At 29.2% G+C, this 19,592-nt stretch overlaps 4 protein-coding genes across 5 annotated transcripts; 1 reads left to right on the top strand and 3 right to left on the bottom strand.

Annotated features, from left to right (window-relative positions):
• Positions 1 to 918: 918 nt before the first annotated feature.
• Positions 919 to 3,136, top strand: LOC119679198 (peptidyl-prolyl cis-trans isomerase sig-7-like; the record flags this gene model as incomplete). Its single annotated transcript, XM_038091409.1, has 2 exons — positions 919 to 1,416; positions 1,476 to 3,136. Coding segments are annotated over exons 1-2 (2,055 nt in total), but the record flags the coding sequence as incomplete, so codon positions are not given.
• A 95-nt stretch (positions 3,137 to 3,231) lies between these two features.
• On the bottom strand, positions 3,232 to 4,030 carry LOC119679202 (complex III assembly factor LYRM7-like). The gene is made up of 4 exons (XM_038091412.1): positions 3,873 to 4,030; positions 3,672 to 3,815; positions 3,529 to 3,610; positions 3,232 to 3,471 (listed from the first exon to the last, which is right to left on the bottom strand). Exons 1-4 carry the CDS (start codon positions 3,888 to 3,890, stop codon positions 3,326 to 3,328), a joined length of 390 nt encoding a protein of 129 aa, XP_037947340.1. The 5' UTR covers positions 3,891 to 4,030; the 3' UTR covers positions 3,232 to 3,325.
• Positions 4,031 to 5,823: 1,793 nt separating this feature from the next.
• On the bottom strand, positions 5,824 to 6,492 carry LOC119679205 (thioredoxin-2-like). Its single transcript, XM_038091416.1, has 3 exons — positions 6,438 to 6,492; positions 6,126 to 6,272; positions 5,824 to 6,067 (listed from the first exon to the last, which is right to left on the bottom strand). Exons 1-3 carry the CDS (start codon positions 6,456 to 6,458, stop codon positions 5,906 to 5,908), a joined length of 330 nt encoding a protein of 109 aa, XP_037947344.1. The 5' UTR covers positions 6,459 to 6,492; the 3' UTR covers positions 5,824 to 5,905.
• A 3,234-nt stretch (positions 6,493 to 9,726) lies between these two features.
• On the bottom strand, positions 9,727 to 19,592 carry LOC119679207 (thioredoxin-2-like). Of its 2 annotated transcripts, none has more exons than XM_038091420.1 (3): positions 19,495 to 19,592; positions 11,353 to 11,499; positions 9,727 to 9,893 (listed from the first exon to the last, which is right to left on the bottom strand). In XM_038091420.1, the coding sequence occupies exons 1-3, from the start codon at positions 19,516 to 19,518 to the stop codon at positions 9,744 to 9,746; spliced, it is 321 nt and encodes a 106-aa protein (XP_037947348.1). In that variant the 5' UTR covers positions 19,519 to 19,592; the 3' UTR covers positions 9,727 to 9,743. The 2 variants fall into 2 exon arrangements, with proteins under 2 accessions (XP_037947348.1, XP_037947347.1); XM_038091419.1 differs by lacking the exon at positions 19,495 to 19,592 and adding an exon at positions 17,873 to 17,978.

The following is a 19,592-nucleotide window of genomic DNA, read 5'->3' as shown; positions in this document are numbered from 1 at the left end:
TTTTTTTGTTTGTATGGTTAATTAGTAAAAAATATTTATTTAAAAAATATTGAATTGAGTTGTATTTGAATTAAAACACTAGATTCACTATCACAGAACTTCAAATCAGAACATACAAGTTAAATACGTCATTAAGACAGTTTACTAATAAACATTGACTCTGAGCTTAAAATTTGCCAGGGTACGAGTTCAACCCTTGCTAGTTGCAGTCTCAAAAAATTATTTATGTATAATTATATACAAGAAATAATTTCGAGAAAACTGATGATGGATACTTGGCAGTATTCGAAACAGTTGTATAGTCAACCAAATATTCAATTAGGAAAATATAAAAAAGACTTATTGTTGTAGTTTACTACTTTTCGAAACCTATCTACCAAATATAAAATTTTATTTGTTGATTTCAAACAAAAAATTATATTAAAGTTTATTTAGAACAATACTCCTGTTGTAGTTTTTTCTTATTTTAACAATAGTCATAAATGTTATATAATATTATTTATTTAAATAAACAAGCTATAATTTTTATTTAAAATCAACAAATAGAAGTGTTTTTATTTTCAATTTTCAAATCATTTAAAACAATGATATATGATATATATGACATCCTGCAAAAAAAACTTATTACTTATATATGTCCAAAAAAGATTTTGTATTTATTGTTGAAAAACATACAGCGTATGCCTAGTGCTAAAAATGTACCAATTCTTTTATAAAACGTTTACCTTATTTAACTTAATATAATTTTAAGTACAAAATTTTTACAGATAGAAATTAATTTTAGAATAAGTTTGGATGCGCTAATAGAAAACGCTGTTAAATACAATAAATTTCAATTTTTGGGTAAGCAACGCTAAAATTCAATAAGTGTATTATCTACAATATTATGGTACAATTTGAACTCTATTACATTACTAGTTATTCTCACCACAGCTGTCTACTAACTTGCGAGAGTGCTTGTAAAGTTTATGTTCTTGTGCTACTTTTATAATTAAGTTATTACTGAATATTACACGTTCAACATGTCGGTGGTTATTGAAACCACAATCGGTGATATTACGGTTGATTTATTTACCGAGCAGCGGCCAATTGCGTGTCTCAACTTCATAAAACTGTGCAAGCTGAAGTACTACAATTACAATTTGTTCCATACAGTGGAACAGAATTTTATTGCCCAAACTGGTGATCCTAGTGGAGCTGGAAATGGAGGTAGTTCTATTTGGGGTGTAATTGAAGGTCCACAAAAACGATTTTTCCAAGCTGAAAATTTGCCAAAGATAAATCATACAAGCCCTGGTTTGCTGTCACTAGTAAGTCCAGGTAAAAATTTGGTTGGCTCGCAATTCTTCTTTACATTAGACTCTAATTTAACATTTTTGGATGGTGTACATTGTGTTATTGGAGAGGTGGTCGAGGGTATGTTCTATAATAGATTTTTTTATGTTTTATATATATTAAAAATTCGAAATTTCTAGGTTTTGATATATTACGCACGTTGAATGAAACTATTGTCGATGATAATAGTCGACCTTTTCAGGACATACGCATTACACATACTGTTATACTTAATGATCCATTTGATGATCCGCGAGGTTTTCAAGTGCCAAGTCGTTCGCCATCACCCAATGAGGAACGTCTAAAAAATGGGCGGATTGCTGCTGATGAGGACATTTATGACACAGAAGGCAAAAGTGTTGAAGAACTGCAGGAGATGATAGCCGATCGTGAAGCAAAAGCACGTGCAACTATTTTAGAAATTGTGGGTGATATTCCAGATGCTGACGTAGCGCCACCAGAAAATGTACTATTTGTTTGTAAACTCAATCCAGTAACAACGGATGATGATTTGGAAATAATATTTAGTCGCTTTGGTAGAGTAAAAACTTGTGAAGTTATACGTGACAAAAAAACAGGAGATTCTCTACAGTATGCTTTTGTTGAATTTGAAGAGCAAAAATCATGTGAAGCGGCTTACTTTAAAATGGATAATGTACTTATTGACGATAGACGTATACATGTAGATTTCTCTCAATCTGTCGCTAAAGTAAAATGGCGAGGTAAGGGCCGTGGTGTGGATGGAATGCAAGGAAAGTTTGATTTTAACGATTTAAGTGAGGAAAAAAATAAAAAAGGGGAAAGTAGAAATACTTATAAAAATCGGCGTCGTTCACCTGAATATAGACAGTATGATAGAAAAAATAGATCTCCACGTCGAAGTCGCAGTAGAGAACGCCGGGACTTTTCTGCTAGAAAACGAAAAGATGATAGTAGTGAAAGATATACTAAAAGTAATAAATATAATCGCAAGTCTCCTGCACATAATGATGACGCTAAATATCATCGAGCACGACATCAGAGTCAAAGTCCATCTCGTAAGCATAGGTCTAACTCGAAGAATCGTAATATCAATCGTGATGAAAGGAGCCGATGTAGTCGTAGCCCAGCACGTGTACAAAACGAATATTCTAGAGAGCGTGAAAATTATCGTAAAAGAAGAATGGAGGATAACTCTAGTCCTGACCGCACATACAAAAATCGTCATAGTCCCCTGCGTGGACGTCGAGCTGACCACAATGATTATGAAAGAAATCGTCACCATCGCAATACGCATAGTCCACCACGCAATTATAGAGATGAACGTAAACATGACAGGCAAAGGTCTAACAGCAATAGTCCTTCACGCCGGGATAGATTAGATCCCAAAGTGTGTGAACGAAAAAATGGTAAAAGTAATGATAATATAGAGCATAGACGTCGAACCGAATTAACGCAACATGAACGAAGCGAAAGGCACAGCAGATATGATAGTGTTAGTAACAACCATAAACCCTTGTATGACAGCCGCACACGAAAGGACCACAGTGTGGATAAGAGTATAAAACCTTCACATGATGAGAAAAAGAAACGTAAAATGAGTGAACAAAAGGATAGAAAAAGAAAGAATAAAAAAACTAAAGACTCATCCTCTAGTGAAACGGAATCTAACAGCTCAACTAGTGACAGCAGCACAACTTCAAGCTCCAGTTCAACTAGTGACAATAGTACACCCTCAAGTTCCAGTTCTAGTTCTCAAGATGAGCGTAAACGTAAAAAAAATAAAGAAAAAAAATCTAGAAAAACAAGCAAAAAATATAAAAAATAAACTTTGTTTCTGATTTGTATATATTTGGTTGTTTTTTCTTTATTACCTTATATTAAAGCAAATTTAGTTAAACTTTATTAAAGTTATATTAAAGCTATTAAATTACATTATTTTTTTTACATTTGTAAGCCTTTTACATTCCTACGTTGCTTTTTATAAACGTTTATTTTTAAGCCTCGTTGTCTATGTTTTATTATTTTGAGCTGTCGTTGTTACTTCTTCAGTGGAACCACAACCACTACCACGGGAGCGTTTTGGACGCTCTAACACTGCATCAGGATTGAAGGGAAAATTATCTAACTTAGTGGTATCCTTGGTAATTTCCACAGCTGTTGAATATAATCCGCGTTGACATATATTTTAAAAAATTTGCTAATTCTACTTACTGAAAACATTGTCCTCTTTTTGTACAGCTTGTATGACATTCGTACGTAACTCCTTTTCAACAGCCTCCGCTAATTTTATCATCTACCAACATAAACTTTGTTTAATAATATTAATATAAAATATTTAAGCAATTGTTGTTTACCTTGTTTATTTCGGCATCATCAGTTTCATTTTTGCTTTTAAAAAAGGCTTCGTTTATTTGTTTACGCGCTGCATCCAAAGTTCTCTCGTCATTTCGAAATACAACTTGTCTCGTTCGATGTAATTTTTTAAAAATTTGTAGAACCTAAAAAAATATGTTTTATTTAATTGTTGCCTGCATTTAGTTTCACGAAAATCTTACGCGTTTTGGGTTTGCCATTCTAACAAAATATTGTTATTTAATTTTGAAATCAGCTGAGAATATAGGTTAGAAAGAAACTAACCAATAACTTCGAAAATAGTCTTATATTTTACAGTGTTGCATTCCTAAAAAAATTATTTCGAATTCAAATAAAAAACAAAATTACATTCCGTAAATGTAGTTCTAGTTCAAATTGATTTTTTAATTATAAAATTACAGTTCTGTGTTTGTTTTTAAATCAATCTGAACCTGGAAGCATATGTCAATTTACATATATTTTACATATATTTTATTTAAACAGGATTTATATATGACATTCAATTCATAACTTCTGGCCAACTCATACTGCACATTGTAGTTGAATTGTCCGACTTACATCATAACAATATCAAATAAAACTTACATTCTTATTCTACATATAAATACGACAACTAAAATTGCAATTAGATTGTTATTTTTACATAATCCAGCTTAAACTAAATTCGTAATTCTCAATAGTAGAATTGATTCAATAATTCTCTTAAACAAAAACAACAAAATATTGCTGCAGCACTCAGCATTTTAATTTACAAAAGTCTTAATAAAAATATACACAAAATATTTTGCGCAAATTGTCACAATAAAAAAACTTCTACTACTCACCACGAAATGATGTGGTTCACCATTCAATTCTTACCCAAATTTCTTACAAATCATATTTTTTCTTGATTCTTCTTCTTGAGTTACTGCTATTAGGCACTTTTACTCTATAAATGCTGGGGGTATTTGGATGACTTATTCCACGTGCTTGATTTTTAAAAGGAAAATGCTATAAGCGATATTTGTATTTAAAAACGCAATTCCTGCATGCGGTATTTAGAAAGAATAGTGCGATTTGCAGAAATAGAATAAACTCTATTTTTTTAATTGTAAGTAAATCTGCAACTATATAAAAAAGTTGTAAAAAAAAATTTTTTTTATATATACAGATCTGACAACCTCAAACTAAACTTTAGTACAGCAAAAGTGTACTGAAGTGTTCCAATTTGAAAGATGAATAGGTATTGACGATCTGTCATGTTCTTTCGCGATATAATAATATATTTCTAAGGCCATATTATATATATATAAATGTATTATTTTATTATTATTATTAATATTTTATGGTTCAATCATTACTATCTATTTATTTGTTTTTGTTATATTGTAATTACGCTATACAATCTTTTATGATTTGCTATTTTTATTGTCAGAAAATAATGACAAGACATACAATATTTGAAATACTACAAGATAATCAATATATCATATACTAACGAAATTTTATAAAAATTACTAGATCGAGATTCAGGGATTGATGCGTCGTAAACCACACAACGGCTAGTTAAAATTTTAAGTTAAAATAACATTTCGTTACTTAAAGCAATTAAAAAGATTTTAATCTATATAAACTTCTTTCTCGTCACGTTATATTTGCATACATAACTGTAGGTCAAGACGGAAATGTGGGTTACGTGACGATATTACCGGTCTAACCGAAGTAGTATTTCAAAATGAAAAAAGAGTACACTGAGTACCACTCCCTTCCCCTCTAATTATAATAGATCGATTGTGTGGTATGGCCATGAGCAATCAGTTTTGTGCAGCATTGATTTTTTTAGTCTATTGAATGATATACATATAATATAGAATTTTATTGAATATGAGCTTTCCATTTATATAGTCTTTTGTGCTCGTGAATCTGACCAACTCCTGCTTTGCCTTCCAACTACACTCATGTACATGACAGTCGCAATATGTTTTAACGACGGAATAACAGCACATCTCCCACAACTTTTTATGGTTTACCACTTTTAAAAACTTCTTCAAAATAGATCAAAATATTCCAAAAGACATTAACATGTGTTGCCACTTGGAAAAACTTAATTCATGCTGGGTATAGATGTGATGTTAAAATAGTTTTTTTTACATTTTAAAGAAAGTATATTTTGTCAAATAGTAGGTAAAATATAGTTTTGCGGTTATAACGTTAAAAGTTTTAAGTCTAAAGATTTTTATAAATTGTCAGGAAGTAATTCTGATATACACTGGGACAATTGATTGGCATCTGCGCCATGAAATTGTTTTACTGCCTCCTTGTCTTTAATGAAGGTAAATGTCGGAAAGCAAGTCACATTATATTCCGAGGCTATATCCTGGTGTTGCTCAGCGTCGACCTATGAAAAACTTTTTTCTATTAGTACCTTTAAACTTGTAAGATTATGAGCACTTTACATTAATTACAATCAGATTATTTGAATTCTCCTGAGCCAGTTGTTTAATTTCAGGTGCAATCTTGTGACATGGAGCACACCACGAAGTCATGAAGTTGACTAGTACCAACTTTTCACCAGCATTCTTGATTTGACTTAGAAAATCAGTCTTAAAAAGAAGTATTTATAATAAATTTATTTTGTAATAATACATTACCATAAAATTCTTATACAATAAAACAGTTATTTGTTAAATATTGAATAAAAAAAAAATAAGACAAAAAGGTAAAAATTATATATATAAATATAAGAATAGGACACTTTGCTTACTTACATAACCGTTTATATCACTCATCTTTACTTATTAGTCTATATTTTTTACAATAAGAAAAAATTTTAATTGCATTTAATTTTTTAAAGTCAATTTTGATTTTGAATAGTTAACTTTGATTTCTATATTCTAATCATAAATCTTGATCTTCTTGATTCTTGATTGTTCTTCTTGAGTTAGTGCTATTACGCACTTTTACTCTATAATGGCTGGAGGGCTTATCTCTACCCCACACTAGGCTTTAACTAGGCTAAGAAATCATATCATTTATTTGTCTTTTAATTGATGACGGACTTTAAATCAGCATATCTTCCTGAGAGTCCAGAAGTGGACTTGAGGATTGTTAGGGCGGGGTTAAGTAGCGTATCAACTTTAGTAAATAATTTTAGAGCTCTGTCTTTCATATATTTTTTCACTGAGTCAATCCTAAGATCTCTATGTATGTCTGTTGATCTAATATACCATGGAATGTTAAACAGTCTTCTTAAAGCCACCTTTTGAGCTATCTAATCATAAATGTTTTTTTCATAATGCTTTTGTCAGTTTTGTTCTGAAAAGCCCTTCTTCAACATATCTGCCGATATAGTACACAAGAGTTTCCCATGATAATATAATATTGTTCTTTAACTATAACATATAACTTAAAAGTAAAGTACAATTTTACTAAGATTTTTTGCTTCCAAGAACGGCCGGGTCTACGTTCCGGAGCCACTCGTCAAAGACGACGAAGTGCCGTTCGACCACCCCCAAAGGGACTTCACAAGCAGGTCCCGGCGGGTTACAACAACAACAACAACTGAGATTTTTTTTTATATGTAACTCTACATCATGATAAACAAATCTTATGAAGAAAGTATGGGGGTGGGTCACATTCTACGCAAACCTTTCAGCGAAATCGCATATGTCAGTTTAAAATGAAGTCTACAAGAAAGAAGAAATCGCATTCGACGAAAAACTATATGGAGATTGACAATTAACAGAGAATCGAGCGAATCTTTCAGTGAACTAAGAGCTATAGCGCGTGATAGAAATACTTGGAATTTTTATTTTTGAACATGTCAATAATAATAATAATATATCTTAAACTCTTAAACATCTTAAAAATATTTACTCACTTAGTTGACCATTACAGACGTGAGTCATTCTTGACCGCAATCGAGTAGTCTCCGCCAGTGACCCCGATCAGTTGGTTGCTGTTGCCAATTGGTAGTACCGATTGCACCCAAATCATTGGTCACCTGGTCCTTCCATCGCAGATGCGGACGTCCTCTACCGAGTTTTCTATCTGCGGGTACCGAATCACTCGAATTTTTTTTCTTTATTTGACGTATATACCAACCTACTAAGTCAAACCTAGTAAAACAATGAACAAATAAAGGTTGGTCTGCGTTTGCAACAATAACAAAATTAAGAACGCTCGGAATATTCAACTTCAAACCAGAATTAAAATAAATAAATTATGTGTTTCCTTTTTCGGACACTACTTCAAGTAACTAAACAGTTCTATAAATATATACCCACAAGATATATTTAGATTTTGATGGTCAGAGGTTATCTGAAAAGTTAGGCTTTGGCATATAACTTAAAAGATTGACCTTATAAAAAATGAATATACACTGTATTAATTTATATAAAAGACAACAAAACACTGTTTTTGTTTATGTTTAATGAACACCACAAGAATACATGATAAAGAAGAGACCATGCTGCAGAGCTGCTATCATTTTCGATTTTAACACTGAAAACCCATTTTAACAAAACTGATTTGATTATTTCGCTTTACTTATGTACAGCAAAACACGTACTCATACATACTTTTCAGACTTGCGAGGATTCTAAAAATTCTGCAGAGCCAACCGATCGGTGTGCTAATATTTGCAATGTTGTAATCGTTGTTGTTGCAGTAACCCGTGGATATCTATATGGCAAATAACAATAAAGGAATTACAAATACAAGGGTTAGGATATGTTTGGGTAAAGGAAGCGTGAAAAAGAAGACGATTGTTTGGAAACTAGAGGATTAATTGAAATCAACCTGAGTGAAGGCGGAGAAACCTAGCCACTTCCTTGGGACGTAGCTATTGGTGTGTGCATTAGGACCTGAACAGAGATGAGTGATATTATACTTATGCGTGACAAGCAACTATTTAGCACACGGCTACATCTTGAACCCAATTGAATTATAACAGTTCTTGCTACATGGCGAAGACGTCGCTTTTTCCGGAAGATTTGGTTTTCCATGGTTTCATAGAGAAAACTACATCTGTATGGAGAGCTTAGTCGGCGTTTGTTTCCAATTTTGTGAACTTGATGGATTATACAAAATTGGATTTGTAAAAGGTGCCTAAGGAAAAGATGAAAAGACAGTGTGCAGTAGGATTTAGAAGAAATGAACATTAGAAAGCGAAAAATAAAAGCAAAAAACAGTGAAGAATGGAAGAATGTTGTTAAACAAGCTTAGGTCTTACATAGACTGTATAGTCACGGATGATAATGATGAATTGATAAATGCTTATCAAGGTGCAATGTTATGTACACTTCACAATAGCTCCTAATGAATTTATCTTGAAGTGATTACTTATTTTCTCACACTTTCATTATTTATAATATATAACAAAAATATTACACAAAAATAAAATAAATTTGGGGCCAACTTAAGCACTAAAAAGTGAGTTTATTATGATATATTATTATTACATTTTCTTCATATATTACAGTTGTCTGCTGAATAAAATATCTTCCTCTGATCTGAACTATAAGTTAGTAGAACTATAAGAGTGATCTATTTCGAATAACTACGTGTAGTGTGTGATCCCAATAATACAACGGAATACTCAACTAAGATAAGCTTAGATAGATAGACCTATTGGCCCCTAGAATTACCAAATAGATAATTCTTGATTCTTAACTAAACAATGAAAAAATAACTGATATTTGCCACTTTTTATAATTTTACTGCAATTTAATAATTATGCCGCTTAGTAATAAATATTAATGCTGTTACAAAACATATATGACCCAATTTATTTGATATAAAAAAAAAAACGTTTATATGTATTTTAAAGAAAATTCTGAATTTATTGCAATTTCAAAGCATCTACATAACAAAATTTATGAAAATGTGCTAACAATTACAGTTAAGAGATAAAAAATAAATTTTTTTAAGTATATTTTCGTTGGTGTTTCTCCTAATAATGCAAAAAATTCAAACTTTCTGTTTTTTATGGAATTTAAATAATTACGTTAACATATTTACTTAACACATCTTAAAGGAAAAAATTGTCTATTTAACTTTTGTGTAATAACATTTTATGCCAATCTCTCTATGTAAGATGCCAATTTTTCAGCATTTGCACCAGCAAATTGCTCCTTAACTTGTTTGTTCTTGATGAAAAGGAAGGTTGGCATGCTGGAAACATTGTACTCCATAGCAATTTCTTCGCATTCATCGACATCAACCTAAAAATAAAAATTATTTAATATCATTTTAGTAAAAATATTACTTATATACACTAGATATAAATTATATATGTATATATTATATTTTTCTGCTATGATGAGAAAGAGTCTATGGAACATCTGATCACCAACTGTGATGCACAAGGCCACAGAAGAAATAAAATTTTAGATGCATACCAACTAGAGGATGAAGACTTTCGAAAACTCCCTCCGAAGGAGCTGGTTCGATTCCTCGAGATACTGAATGTCTAAATACAAACGAGTCCACAATATATCAAGCTGGTCACGGTGCATAGGGGCCTTAGCCTAACTCAAAAGCCCTCAATACCATTGATCATATTATTCTAAAAACTGCAGACAATATGATCTACATTCTATCTAAATAAAATACGAAACTTCGACTAGGTTCAAAGTGAGTACAGATCTACTCATCATCTCTGAGGTACTCAGAGGTCTTCTTAGACAACCAAGTGATACCTGCGCCTTGCAACTTAATTGCAAGAACAAAAGCAACAATGTTTAAGAAATTATTTGTTATCATGGAAAACAAAAACTATACCTCTCAAGAAACGGTAAACAATATCTCTATTTACTTACAAAAGGGAGGTTTTAGTAAATGTATTTGCTAATAAAAAAATATATTATCTTCAGAATTGAAATAAATTTTTTTTTTAAAAACTTCAACATTTTTTTCGGAACAAAATACTTCTGCTATATGTTTTACTCACCTTTTGTATAATGAGGTATTATAAAGTAATAGATTAAACTCTTTAAAATATAAAAGCCAAATATTGTGTATTTACTAGAAAAAAAATTGAACTAATTATATCAGCTAAAGGTTAGTTTTAGAAGTAAAATAAAAATATGAAGATATATATATATGAATCTTAACCAAATTTGAAGTATGTTTTCATAGTCCTGAAATGACAAACTAATAAAAAATAGGAAGGTAAAGGAAGTTAGAATTTGATTTATTGACAAACATATTCTAAAAATTGGTCAACTTCAATCTGTGTGACAGATGAAATATTGTATTAAAAATAAATAAAAGTTTGGAATATAAGATTTTATCAAATTGCTGCTGTTTCAAAATGATTATTTTTAAATAATTAAATAATAATTATTTAATTATTATTAATATATGTATGATTAATTAATTTTATATAAGCTTTCCATTCGTTGAATCATAAAACCTTGTGCAAATTCATCATTTAATTTTAAACGATAATCTAAATCCGGCTAGCATAAAGAAGTATTTGTTAAATACATCATCTATGACTCAGTGAAAGAGATTTCTTTATGAGGAAATAATCTATGTACATGAAATGTAAGTTTTTCTCATTGTAATTCTTAGAAATCTTAAATTATGTGTTAATAAGAATATTAAAATATAAGTAATTTGTTAGTATTTTATTATAATGATGACATAATACATAATATATATTATTTTGTGACGTACCTTAATAACCACAACCTTTTCCGAATGTTCCTTGGCCAATTCTTCCAATTTAGGTGAAATCATTTTACATGGGCCACACCAGACGGCGAAGAAATCGACAACAACCAATTTGTCGCCAGCATCTTCAAGTTGTTGATCGAAATCAGTCTAAAATATAAAAGAAAATTAATGTTATTATCTTTAAAATAATAAAGTTTTATTAATGTTTATATAGAGAAATTTATATATGTATGATATATATGTCGACTTAAAATTTTTAAAACATTGAAAGTAAAGCTGAAATAGATTCAAAGTCCCGATGCCATTCGTGGCCACCGACGATCAAGTGGCGTTCAACACCTCCCAAAGGGACTTCACAAGAAGGTTCCAGCGGGTTATTACAACAACAACAGAATTGAATATGGAAAAACGAATTATGCTGTACTGATACCGACACATTAAGGAAAAATAATTGAGTGCCCTTTTATTAAACAAAGAATTAATTAAGTTTAATATACGTTTTGCATGTACTAGTGATACCAATTACTTTGGACTGTGCGTGCATACCAATGTGTAAAAGAAAACTATAATAATAAGACTAAGTAAAACAGTCTTCCAGAAATAATTTTGGTATGAATCAAAAATAAAAGTAACATTTGGAATTGCACTTGGCTTATTGTCATAGTGAAATATATGATAGGTTTAAAATGGCTATGCTCTTTATAGATCGTTATAGTGCGAGAGTAACACCCTTGATTAAAATGTCTGGACAAAATTAAAAATAATTGATTGCTGAGATATAAATTTGAGTAAGTTGTTAATATTTTTTGTTACTTATGGACACTTATTGCTTCGCATATTGCATATAATAATATAATTTTTTGGAAGTATTTTAATTTATTTTTGAAATTTTGAAGTTAAGACTTTGGAAACATCCTATTTATTATAGTGAAGCTCACAGCATAATAATAACAGTTAGTATAATAGTTAGAAAATAATGTTTAGTATTTTTTAGTTCTTGCTATTATTAGCTACAACATTGGATGTAGAGATTTATATAATATTAAAATGTTCTATGTTATATCTCAGTAAATTATATCAGATTTCGTGACTAAAATCTTAAGATAGTATTGAAATAAAAAAAAAACAAAAATTGAAACAAGTATAGAATTTCTCTAAAGTAAATGAAGAATATTTAAGAGCTTGTTTTGTTATTGAGAATAAATTTGCTAAAATTAATTACTAAATCAAGAATCTCTTTATTAATCAGTTGGCAATATGTGAAAGCAAATAATTAAAAAGTAGAATTCTATTAAGCGTGAATACAATAATTCTTATTAATTTTATAATATATACTAAAATAAAAATTAGCTTATTATAAAATTAACTTAAACGTTAATACGCCAATAGCGTATAATATTCATTTATATTCTTCAATAAATGACATAAGTCACGCCTTAATAAAATGTTAATCTACGTATAAAATTATAAAATACACTAAGGTAAAGACTGCTTATGATTAACTCACTTTATAATAAACTTGGCGCATAATTCTGCTAACACGCATTCAAACACGTACAAACATACTAAAACCTTTCATTGAAGTTAGTCAGCAACTATTTATACATTTAATTATGATTAATAATGGACAAAAGGATGATTCCAAACATTGAATTAAGCTTTGTATCTCATCAGAAATTTCTACAATAATAAATGTAATATCTTTAAAGATGGACCCTCTAAACTGAAGAAGAAGATCATCTTCTAAACTATGTTGAAATTTTTTTTTATTTTAAATTAAGTAAAATTTTACAATCGTGGCATTTTTTAAAGTTTCAATGGTATATTTTATATAGAAGGAATATTGTTAAATTCCTTTGTTTATTTGGGTTTCTTTCATTCGTTTCAGAATTCTACTTAATGCCCGTTTATAAGCACAAGCATTCACTCATTCGAAATTTATTCTTAGTTTGAAATCTTTCATAGTATTATTGTCTAAAGAATACACTATAAAAAAGGTCCCATGTTCTAATGCTAATAAAACTACTTCAATGCACCACGGTATTTACTGATTAATCATGTGAACTCTATCATCATGATTAATATTTATAGTACATTTAGTTTCTGTATTATAATCTACAAAAAATGGTTACTTTATTAGTATATTTTAACTATATATTTTTTTCTGATTTTAAGTATGTGTTTTATGGATTATAATTCTATATTACGTTTGTTTAATTCTCACAAAAATGCACTAAATATTTATTTAGATCACTGTAAATAATTCATGAGGTCTGAATATTTTGAATTGTTTAGGATCAGATTATAGACCTCCAAAAATGTGTTATATCAATAGTAGAAGTTATACTTAGAAGTAGTTAAAATATTAATAAAAAAAAATTGTATTACTCATGTTTTGTGGGGTAAATTATACCATCAGATTGCTGCCCGGAGAACTACAACTATTTAGTAGAGATTCCGAAGACTTTATTTATAAAGTAAGAGTGGTATATATTATGTTTATACATGCGACATGATGTTGGATTACCCATGTCAATTAAAATCTATTAATAATATAAATCACATAATCAACAGCCCATTATATCAACCAAATAATAAATACTTGATATCTACATATATCCCCGGATATGATTAATTAATCCTTAAATTGAAAAAATAAATAAATAAAATACTAACACTCGAGTAAACTTTAAACTTAGTTCGAGAACTAATTTTTCATAACTAGGTCTACAGTTGTAAAGTTAATCTGAATTTACATAATTCATAAGTAAATATATTAATAAATTTTTAATAAAAAAAATTTTCAGTTTATCAGTGTTTTACCACTATTTTTGGTTTGTTTTGAGATATGAATTTATTTTTACTAGAACTTCCACTTAATATTATTATTTATATTATTTTTTATATTTACTTGGCTTTTCACATAGGTCTAGTATGAATATTAAATTATTCACTTCATAGTCTAATCAGTATTTACGGTTTTTCGTGTTTAATATAACTTTCATTCTCCAGCTCAGTTGTTGTCAACACATTTCACTTATCTAGAATAAATAATAGTGGCTACATGCATATATGTTACATATATGTATGTACATTTATAAAGTACATATTGGCATATCAACAAGGGGTGTAAATATACTCGTCATTTTTATATGATAAACTCATTCCAATAAAATGAATGATATTTCAAATATTTGTTAAGGATATATGGAGCTGCAGTTGCTCTTTAAATGTAAAGGGAGTCATTATGGGGGATGCGTTGAACGTACAAAACTTATGCATTGATACACCTTTTCACAATTTTAACCTCCACTAATGTGATAGTATCAGCAAATAAATACAATAATTATACTGTCACGTATATATTTTTTAATCAATCACGAAAAACTACACTCTTAATTGAATGTAGGTAGACGACAGACAAGCGGTAGGTAATCAGGCAGAAATGAAATGAAAAATTTGTTTGAATTGATTGAAGTACTCGTATTTTGAACAAGCAAATAATTTTACTTTTTAATAAATGAATATTTATATAACAAATATCAACACAAGTTTCACACATCGGTTTATAAACAATAGATTTTATTCAAATACAGACTTTAAAAAAAAAAAAAACTCAGTCATTACAAAGTATTTGATACTAATTTAAGAGGTTAAGAAAATAGTCTATTAAAGTGAGAGAAATAAACATTTGCGTCACATTTATGTGAACAATATTTGAATTTATTAGGCTATGACGAAATACACTGACTACTGACGAAAAAATTGATTTCTTCTTTTATATAGTGAGTGTGAGCTTCGAAATTCTGTTATTTAAGGCATCTAAGTTACATGTTAAAACTGCAGGGATATATCAATATCCAACGCTTAATACCATCATGTACGGAAATCTATCAAAAGAGCCTAAGAACAAATTTGCATTTTAAATTTTGCATCACCTAAACGAAATTTACATTTACTCCTATTCTCATTTTTGGGCCTAGATTCGAACAATAATTGCTTGTAAAATTACTTAGTGCTTGTCGATCAGCGTTGCTTGTCATGTTGCATGCCGTAGCTCTACTTGTCTACGCATACTGAAGTTTTTACATACATACTCGTCATCTAGTATTTAAAACAGAGAATTAGGCAAAGCCAACTATAAAGTGACGTCATAGTGACGTACACTATAAAAACAAGTATATGCATGCAAAAATATATATGCGGCGCAGTTTACCTTTTTAGTTGTTGTTTGCAATTGTCAAAGATTCAGTCAAGATTAATTGAAGGTTACCCTAAATGTGTTATAAGAGGTGCAATAAAAACAATATAAAAACCTATCTATCTGAAACGCCTTGATGTTGAAGATATGCCTTAAATGTATTTTATTTATAATTTTTTTGTTTTTTCTGGATTTTGACTTTTATTTCGGACGTTTGTTTTAGTATATTCTATATGTATTTCGTCAAATTCGTTATTGCCTTCATCCTAATATTAGGAAATAAAATTTAAAATCCTAAAAAACAAAAATGATACCTTAAATGTTATACTCATTTACAATAAAGGTTATAAAAATTTTTATGTCAGATTTCAATCATTTTTGTACATTTTATTTTTTAGAAAAAAAAATGTGTATAAAAAGTTGGAAGCCATGAAATAGTCATATTCAGTTAAACTTCCATAACTCGAAGTTCAATTTTGCAAAGAAAAGGTTCGACATATGAAGACTTCGAGTTAAAGAATTTTTTTATTTTTATTTTTGGAAGAAACTAGAATTAGATTTTAAGATATTAATTTATTTTCAATCAACTAAAGCAAAGAAGTTATAGTGAAGTAAAATATTCAGAAATTGGAGTTTGGGACTTTAATTTTTTTCTTATTTTCAATGAAAAGAGATTCCACTTTATTCATACTCTTATAGTGATCATCAATTGGAATATCATTCGTTTGTAAATAAAAATTCAGAGTTTTGAAGGAGTCTTCTACTTTATTCTTGGAAGGCTGATGAACAATTTCATTCACCGAACCCTCGATATCCCTTTCCGTTGTGCTTAGAATCGGATCCACTAATTCGAAGCTATAATGCTTAATAATTTCGTCATCTGTGGGAAAGCTTCATTGTCAAGCTCAATATAATCGTTAAGAGAAGCATTGGAAGTTATTTTAACACCTTTTACTTTAAACCACGCTGCCAGCGACTGGTATTTACACGAAGAAACAACATAAGAAAGAAAAATTTAAATATTGGGTTTGGAAAAAGGGATTTCCCCTAACAGCAAAATACTTTTATACTTAAAATAAAAATTCGACTTATAGAATGCACTTTTCCATAATCCAAACGCCACGAAACACAATTTTTGTTCGAGTTATGGAAGTTTGACTGTATATGGCTTAAAAATAATTATAAGCTGATCATCCTACCGCAGACTAAAAGGGTTAAAGTTTAGTCCTTTTAAACGTTTCTACGCTATTGATTGTTGTGTATTTTTTTATTTAAACTTATTTATTTAACTATTTATTACTAAGCAATAGGGACTAATGATTTAATGGATTAACCAATTATATCAATTTATTTGAAACGCATTATTCCTTCTGTTGTGGCAAAAAGTAATTGAAGCAACGTTGCTGCGGTTACCAGACAAAGCCCAAGCAAATCTCATTTTTTTTTCCAATTTGATTTGATAGAATTTAAAATTCTTAGTAAAACACAAATGAAACTAAAAAACAAAATAAACTTGTTTTCGAATTGTGTTTTTTATAGAAATTATAATATTAACATAAATTGATTTTGACTAACGTCGGTCGGGGTCGGCATTACTCATATTTCTATTGCTGTCCAACAACAATTTTAGTCATGACCAACCATGTTGTGTAACTTGTATCCCAAAAGCTGCAGCTTTCTTGTGATGCCAATCTAATACAGTAAACAACAACAAAAACATATACAATTAAACCAAATGGCACTTCCCAAACACAAACAACACACAGCAAGTGCGGCAGGGCAGATCCACAAACGCAAACAACAAATACAACGGTTGCTCAAACTGCTGTTCGTGTTAAGTATGACGAATGTTGTTACTTTGGCAGAAAATTAGAAAATAAAATTACGTCATGAATTAAATTGAACGTTTGAGTGGGCAATTAAAAAATTTTGATACAAAAATCTATAAATTATAATAATTAATATTTCAACATTCCATTATACAAAAAATGGCGGAAAACAAATGAACATGACTACAAAACTTCAATCACAGCACCCGCTGCTCTATGGATTTTTAACGCTAAACGCCGCAAACTTCATACTCAACTTATGTCGCAAATAATATTTGCTAATTGATAATTATTTTCATTTGTAAAACTTTATTTAAATTTTTATTTTACATTAATTATTAAACATCGCAATAACCTGCACTTTCCAACTCATTCTAAATTATATATTACTTTCACATTGAACTTGTCTTTTACAAGTATTTCATTTCAATAATTATAAAACTTTTATATCAAAAGGAATATATATGAATGTATCACGCTTTGTACTTACTTTGTTTTTAACTATATAGACCATATTGATTTACGTTAATTAGAAGAATTTACCACTTGTACGAACAAACGCTAACTAAAAAAATGTGCCAAAGAAACTTTAATTATAATTGAAATTTTACGGCGAATTTGAAGCGAAATATGGTGAGCAATAAAAAATTTTTTAAAATTGTGAACCCTTTCCTTCTATTCTGGTTTTGTGTAATAGTACAATTTGGATAACATTTTATATAAAATAATATACTAACTTTTTTTTTTGGATTTTGTCATAAACCATTTATTAAAAAAGAAAACTACAATAAAATATTTTACATTAACTGTGAATATACCTGTTTGCAATTTGGGTAGCATTTTATATAAAATTAAAATATAAATACATATAATATATATATATGAATATATTTAATTAAATATATTAAATAAATATTCATTTTATATAATTTTAAATTTTTTAGAACTGTAGTCATAACAAAACTTACGAAACGGGAATTTCAATAAAAAAATTCTTTCACTATGACTACTGATACTTTTCAAAATATCACTCGTTTTGTAATAATGTCTTAAGTTACAATCAGGTTATATTAGAGTGAGGGTGTATATTAAGTAACAACAATGAGAAAGAACCATCAGTAAAGAACACGAGCAAATCCATTTAGTAGACTAAGGAAATATGCGCGCAGATCGTCAGGGATTCTGGAAAAGCTCTAATTGATTAGACTAAGTCATATTGTTTTCCTGAATATGTAAATAATAATAATATATTAAGAGTGAACCTTTTTACTTCATTCATCCATAGAATATATGTATACTCTCGGTTTAGCTCAATTATATACATACATACGTATTAAAATTAGAAGTTAAAGCTTCTGCTAACAGAGAAAAAATAAGCGAAATAAAATAAGCAAAAAGTGCTTACTAACAGCAATAATAAAGTGGAAATATGGTATACAAAATAATTTCACAAGACATTGCTGTAGGAAAGTCTACATAAATATTTTCAATGTTAAAAAAGCAATAAAAAAATGGCATTTCCCAACACAAACAACACAGCAGAGCGGCGAAGATGTTTAACATAAGCATAAAAACAAATACAGTAATGGTTGGTCAAATCATTACTCGTGTTAAGTATGACGAATATTTTTAGTTTTGCCAAAGAATTTCAAAATTAAATTACGTCATGAATTAAAATGAGCACTTTAGTGGCAATTCGAATACTTTAACATATAAATCAAGCGACTATATTCTATATTTAAATATTTATTTTAGAAAAAAAAATATGGCGCAAAACAAATGTGACTACAAAATTTTAAGCATAGATCACTCTGTATAGAAATCTGACGCTAAATACCGCAAGTCACACTCATGCCACCACTAATATTTTCTGATTAATAAACATATCTTAAAATTTCGTCCATTATTTTTAATTTACACAATTTCAATAAGAATACTAACAGCACTTTATTTTCATAACTTGAAATTAATAATGTGACATCATCTAAATTGAAATTGCACTTCGACATTGAACTTGTCTTCACCATAAATTTGATTCAATAATTATTAAAACCATTCATATACCTTAATAATTTGTTATTGGAAAGACATTTATTAGTAATTTTTACTTACTTTGCTTTTAACTATATACACCATATTGACAACCGCTCAAACAAATTACCACTTGTACGTACAAACACTAACTAAAAGGTTTACCGAACATATTTTAA

The sequence above is a fragment of the Teleopsis dalmanni genome, chromosome 2 (assembly GCF_002237135.1).
Source record: "Teleopsis dalmanni isolate 2A chromosome 2, ASM223713v2, whole genome shotgun sequence".
Classification (NCBI taxonomy): Eukaryota; Metazoa; Arthropoda; class Insecta; order Diptera; family Diopsidae; genus Teleopsis; species Teleopsis dalmanni.
The sequence above is the reverse complement of the archived record's forward strand: the minus strand, read 5'-3'. Positions and strand labels throughout refer to the sequence as shown.

Excerpts from the sequence above, each read along its gene's own strand:
- LOC119679202 (XM_038091412.1), bottom strand. Across the intron at positions 3,611-3,671 it reads ATGATGCCGAAATAAACAAG|ATGATAAAATTAGCGGAGGC; the intron begins GTAAACAACAAT and ends TTATGTTGGTAG. Across the intron at positions 3,472-3,528 it reads AAAAGAGGACAATGTTTTCA|CTGTGGAAATTACCAAGGAT; the intron begins GTAAGTAGAATT and ends TATATTCAACAG.
- LOC119679205 (XM_038091416.1), bottom strand. The coding sequence starts at position 6,458 with ATGAGTGATATAAACGGTTAT. Across the intron at positions 6,273-6,437 it reads TGAGTGATATAAACGGTTAT|ACTGATTTTCTAAGTCAAAT; the intron begins GTAAGTAAGCAA and ends CTTCTTTTTAAG. Across the intron at positions 6,068-6,125 it reads ATAATCTGATTGTAATTAAT|GTCGACGCTGAGCAACACCA; the intron begins GTAAAGTGCTCA and ends AGTTTTTCATAG.
- LOC119679207 (XM_038091420.1), bottom strand. The coding sequence starts at position 19,518 with ATGGTGTATATAGTTAAAAGCAAA. Across the intron at positions 11,500-19,494 it reads TGTATATAGTTAAAAGCAAA|ACTGATTTCGATCAACAACT; the intron begins GTAAGTAAAAAT and ends TTTATATTTTAG. Across the intron at positions 9,894-11,352 it reads AAAAGGTTGTGGTTATTAAG|GTTGATGTCGATGAATGCGA; the intron begins GTACGTCACAAA and ends TTTTATTTTTAG.